The sequence below is a fragment of the Parus major genome, chromosome 6 (assembly GCF_001522545.3).
Source record: "Parus major isolate Abel chromosome 6, Parus_major1.1, whole genome shotgun sequence".
NCBI lineage: Eukaryota > Metazoa > Chordata > Aves > Passeriformes > Paridae > Parus > Parus major.
Genome location: NC_031775.1, coordinates 19,850,749 through 19,856,748, shown reverse-complemented (window position 1 = coordinate 19,856,748; position 6,000 = coordinate 19,850,749). Strand labels below are relative to the sequence as shown.

Below are 6,000 nucleotides of genomic sequence, written 5' to 3'. Positions count from 1 at the left end.
CATAACAATTATCTTCCCTAGGGTTTTGGGTAACTCAGTGAACAAAGGAGGCTGGACTGTCTGAAGTGTAAAAACTCAGAGCATTCTACAATGTGCCTTTGAGCTAATATTCTCACTTTTCCCCAGTGACACTCCCTTGAAAATATCAGTGATGATCTCATTCTTCAGTTAAAGCCTCCATCCAATCAACTGCATTTCCATTTGAAACCCTTAACACCAATGGACCAGAACACTAAAAATGCGAACACAAACCAACATCTAACTTCTCGTGTCCTACAGTTTGTGAGCGTCTCTGGTATTTACGCATCAAAGGATAGGCACGAGCACAAAACAAACTCGTTCTTCTCAGGGTGGGCATTTGAAGCTATCAGGTGGATATGCCAATTTCAGCCAGAAATTAAAACCTTAAATGAGGTCTCAACAGAGTCAAGAAGAGCATGAGCTCTCTATGCACCCATTACACACAAGTGAAGTTACAGAAATTGACCTTTATTTAGTAATCAGTTTCTTTAACTTTTTTTGATACAAAGTGACATTTTCATTTAGTACAGAAAAATCCATGTCAGAACAGTACCTGTCTGTTTCAGTTGTACCACTGGAGTCTACTCTGATCTCAAACTTTAAAAAACAAACAAAACAAACAAAAAATAGAGATAAACAAAAAACAACTTCTGTCCCTCACCATGAGAAGTTCTTGGACTACTAATTCATCCATATAATTTCATAATTATTAATTTATATATACAGTATTGTAATAGTATTGTATAATACTATATAAAATACTATATATATATTTTTGATGCTTTTATAGTTCAGAATACTCTATATATAGTGTATAACTATATAAATACCATAAAAAGTATTTTGAACTGTAAAGTAGCAACTGTAAAACAGAATTTAAATTTAGGACCAGATCTTTCTTGAAGAACTGTGCAAGAAGTATCCCTTTTTTTTAATTATAAAAGCTGCAAACAGAAGCAAAAATTACAGCCTGTAGTGTAAAACTAGAAACCCTACATAATGAAATGTTAGAAATAGTGACTGAGAAGCAGGTCTATTCAAATATTTTAAAAACAATTAAAATACAGTACCCAGGAAACATGGCACAAGAGACAGAAGAAACAGGTACAAAACCTGTGTTAGGAACACAGAGTCAGAAGTGCAAAAAACCAAAAAAGGAACTGATATAATAGAGTTTGGTACAACAAGTAAATAAGTATTGCAACCAAAACTAAACAATCACTTATTTTTTGACAGTGAAAACACTAACAATTTAGTACCTTTCTAAAGGCTTTTAATCAAAGCCCTAAAACTGTGTCTGCTCTTAAATAAAAACTGTCTATGTGAATGCTACACACTGAAGTACAAAGCTTAAGAATTACCCTGCAAAATTGCACCAACATAAGCTTTCCATATTTACAGTATCTAAAAGTGACAGAACACAGCATGCTAGGCCTAGTTTATGACTCTACCCCACCAGTATTTAATCCAGGCCCAACAAACAAAAATTATTATTTGCCAACACGTTAAGCTCAGATTGCTTAGATACATTATGACGTTTAAATATTAGCTTCATGCATAAAACAAGAAACTATATTTTTGACAGACAAGCATTGACAGGATACAAACAGTGGTCTGCCCTGTGTAGGAGTGTACTTCCTTCTGAGCTTACTCCCAAGACGTACCGATTCAATCCCACGTTATTACCTGGTTGTCAAGTCAACAATGTACTTAGAAATGGTAAAAATTGTAACTAAGCGCATAAACTGTCTGCTCATACTCAGAAATTTCACTCCATTTTGAAGAGTTAAATCATTAAGTGGAAGGACACAGAGTTAAAAAAAGAACAAAAACAAACCAAAAAGACATTCAAGTAAACAGCAAGAACCAAATACTTTGAAAAGGTTTTTGTAAACGTGTCATTCTACAGGGTTTTGCAGCATTGTTAAATTCATTACTCATGGACAAGTACACGCAGGTCACGCCCCTCGTGACAACCTGTCATGTGTACACATACAACGTAAGAGACAAGCTTGGTGAAGTGATCTACCCCTTCCCACATGCCTTGTCAGGTCCTCATGTGTTCAGTGTTATCATTCCCCTTCATGAAACAGAAATCACTCATGGATATCTTTATAAGGACAGAAATGAACTGAGTCCATTGGATAGAAATTTAGTTGGTTATTTACATCTGGAAAGTAGTTTCACAGCAAAATAAATCTACAGTGGGCCAGCTGGGATCCACAGGACCTTGTTCTGTTCTTGGTCGACAGTTGTCATAATCTGAGTGCAAATGCTTGAAAGGGCTCCTCCCTGGACAATGCCTGGAGAAGAAGAAACCCCACATACAAATGAGACTGGGATAAACAATTATGAGTAATTACCAAGAGCAGTCTTCTGCCAAGTGTTTATCAACAGGTAAGAATTAAGCAACTCAGCTTAGTATCTGACAGATGAATGTCTCTATTAAAAAAAAAATAAACAGAGCAAGGAGGTCAGGCATTCAATACACAGTTTCTTCTGCTAGCTCCTAAAACAATCCAGGGAAGTCAAGGAACTGATGGCTATAATCAACTAAGACAACTGTTTTGTAAGTGGCCTCCATGTACTATTTTAAGCGGCATCAGGTGGCAAAGTTTAAGTCTAAAGATGGTCAGAACCTGCTATAATAAACCTTCTCTGTTCAACATGTGGTGTTAAGAGTTTCATATTTACGGGATAATATACATAGAGACTATAGCTGTAGCAACTAGACACTATTTACAAATATTAGAAGTAAATTATGAGCAGCTCACAGATCGCTGAGCTAAATAAAACAGCAGCGGTTGCTACTCCAATTCTTATTGTCAACTACATTCAAGGAACAAAAGGCCAGCAGCAAGCAACTCCCTGAAAAATCAATTCACAAGATAAATGAACACCTTTTATTCTACCCTTGCTAAACATAAAACGTAAAATGCCACCACTGACACATGAGAGAACATATTGTCTTCAATACTTAAAATCCGAGGAACTTCATGACTTAAGAAATATGTCAGCCAGCAAAGCCGCTGGCTACAGCTACCACTAATGCTAAAAAAGTATGGAAAGTCTTACACAGCTTAAGGCATAATTTTTCTTTTTGAAAAGAGAAAATATGATGTCACATAAATCTATAATATTTGGCTCTGCAATATATACTACAGTTAATGATGTATAGTGACTTTGGATACAGAACTGAAAAGGTCTATGGAAAGTGATAAATGGCAGCAAAGAAGTGATTCAGATTACACACTGTGTTCACAACTTGGTAGAGGAAACAAAGCCAACCTGAAAGTCATTAGCCAAAAAGTGAACTCCATGAAGTAGTTAAAGAGCTCTTAGTAGTAGCTCTTACTAATTAAAGGGAGAGTGTGACCTATAGCTCCATGACTGACCTACCAGGTACAGCATGCTTACATCTACTGACAGGCTTATTTTATGAACAATATTATAACTTCAACTACCTTCAAAGTCAGTGCAATTTGAACACCAACCCTCTCTGACTACCAGCATCTGGAAGTGTTGATGACAGCTGGAGTCCACTGCACACTGGCACCAACAGAAGGAGGCCCTTCCCACGGGGCATTTGAGAAGATACACATCAGACTCTCTTGGACTGAGTGCCCCTTCCACTGTCAGGGTGGAACTAAAATGCCATGAATGACTAAACAAGAAGCAGAAGACAACATGTGGTGATGCAATCTGGCCATGTGCATGTCCAGTTCTCTGTAGGTTCAGTATGTACCATGTAAAAAACATTTGTATGGCTATTACATAACATTTTATTGAGAACACAGGGTTTCTCTCAGGATGTACTGAGAAAGCCCTAAACTAAATACACCCCTGTGTCTCTCTGCACTTGGCAGTTATGCCTCAAAAATATTTCTGCAAGAATCTCATTGTTCAAGGGATGAAAAGTTAAATTTTGGCTAGTTTAGGGTGTTTGTTCTATTTAAATTTTATTGCCATGCACATCAAGATACATTCAAAAGAGTGGAGATAAAATTCTAGGTATGTGGAACCACATGGAAATATACTCTAAAATGAACAGAGACAGTCTCCAAACACCGTTTTTGTCCTCTAGTAAAAATACTGCAATCCAAGATTAATTTCATAATTTTATGAAGTTAAAAAGCCTTCTAAAGTTGAACTTAATAATTCCAAATTACAATGCATACTCAAGAAATCTTGGACTTCTTTTTTTCCATTGTTGAAACATTTAAAGTATGCCTCACAAATCACAAAAACACAGAATTACAGAAGGGCTGAGGTTGGAACAGACCCTCGGAAATCGTTACTTGTTAGTTTAAACAAGGGGTTTCTGTTGTTTTGTTTGATTTATACAATTAAAAAACCCTTCTACTTCTTACATGGTATAACACTGACAACACTGTCAAATTGTAAGATCTTGACCACACTTTCTATACTACTGACTAGTAATAAAACCTTCTCAGAACCTCTTTAGATCATAAAATTGTAACATTCAGAACAAAGGAGATTTCTATCTTGACATTTCCTCTCCTGGTAAAATAAAATAACAGAACATGAGTGAGTCAAAAGGGAAGGCAGAATGAAAAAAAACAAGGTGCTTATTGAAGGGACACTGATCTTTTGAATTAAAATGCAAATAGATTAAATTACCACTGTGTCCCTACTTAAAATATGGTTAAATACTAACCTGTAAAGTACTTGCTATACTCCTGTTCTATTTTTTGAGCTGTCTCAAATTGTTCTTTGGAATGCTTCTGTGTAACTTTGTCCCTCAGGAAGATTGGGTCTTTTTGCTCTCTGAAAAAGAAACAAACAAAAGAGAAAAAAAAAAATGAAACACCTTGTATAAGAGTAGGTTTTTTTAATGGACTTGAAAAGAGTGCCTCTAGCTGGGTGAGTACCAAAGGCTAATTCACATGCAAGCAGACTCCTAGGCCCAGAGTGCCATCTACTGTGTTTCAGCAGTATCAGCAGAGTCATCAGGATCACTTCAGTGCCAACAAAATTTATTTGATTTCAGACCAAGATAGTATTTATTTAAAGTTTCAGAGACTGGGAGGCAATTGATGAAGAAAGAATGTAAGTTTCTAATATTGGATCAACATGTCATATACATGCCAGTAATCCATACACAAAGCTGGGCACAAGTACTGCTCTTCTAAGGGCTTGTGAAATATCAAGCATCAAGTAAATACAGTATTTCCATGTTATCATATCTATGACATATTTTTGAGATGCCTCTTTTTCTATTACACAAGCTCTTGAAAGTAAAATATGAAAAAACCAGAGTAATACAAATGCTAAAATAATTATTTTAAAGCATAATTACTAAACTAACCTATTATTGCTGTGGAGCATTTCAGAGAAAGCCAATAGAACTTGCCAATATCAAAAAGGGAGTTTGTACAAACTTTTGGTGCACACAACAGGCAGACACACTGCAGCTTCTTATACTTATGACTGCCAGAAATGCCTGCTTGACTAGTCTGACCTTTGTCACTTCCCAAAAAAAGCAAAAAGCTGTAATGGTCACCATTTCCTTTCCAAAGGGGGCCAAGACAGGACAGTTCCATGTAGCATTTAAGTGCATAGTCCTATAGTGGTAATGAAATACACCTCATGGCTCTATATCCCGCTTCTACTTTAAAGCAGTGATACTTATCTTCTTTATTAAATAATAGTAATCAAATTAACCTACAGATCAAGATGATAAGAAGTCTTCAACTTTAAATAGAAAGATAGCATAAGTATTAGATCTCATAGTAAAAGTGTTTCTCAATATTCATGTTGGGAGATTATGTTCCTTCTTGCCAAATCAATCTATCAAAATGTGTGAAGGCCTTCTCAAACATCAGGGGAGGAACTGGCATTTGCACATCCTGTGTTCTGTTCCTGGCTGTATTCAAACAGGAATTTCACAATTACTGAAAGAACACAGCCTGAGAAGACACTACATATACTATGTGGCAAAAAGGGACTTCCCTTGCT

At 36.1% G+C, this 6,000-nt stretch overlaps 1 protein-coding gene across 3 annotated transcripts in view; it reads right to left on the bottom strand.

Moving 5' to 3' along the window:
- Nucleotides 1-468: 468 nt before the first annotated feature.
- DLG5 (discs large MAGUK scaffold protein 5) overlaps nt 469-6,000 on the bottom strand; it is a 96,424-nt gene continuing 90,892 nt past the window's right edge. For 2 of the 3 annotated variants that reach the window (XM_015633423.1, XM_015633424.1), the window contains exons 32-33: nt 4,700-4,809; nt 469-2,324 (exon numbers count right to left, since the gene is read on the bottom strand). In XM_015633423.1, coding sequence (XP_015488909.1) covers nt 2,221-2,324; nt 4,700-4,809 — 214 coding nt within the window. In that variant the 3' untranslated portion in view covers nt 469-2,220. The remainder of the gene's footprint in view (nt 2,325-4,699; nt 4,810-6,000) is intronic. The other variant, XM_015633425.1, reaches the window with a different exon arrangement.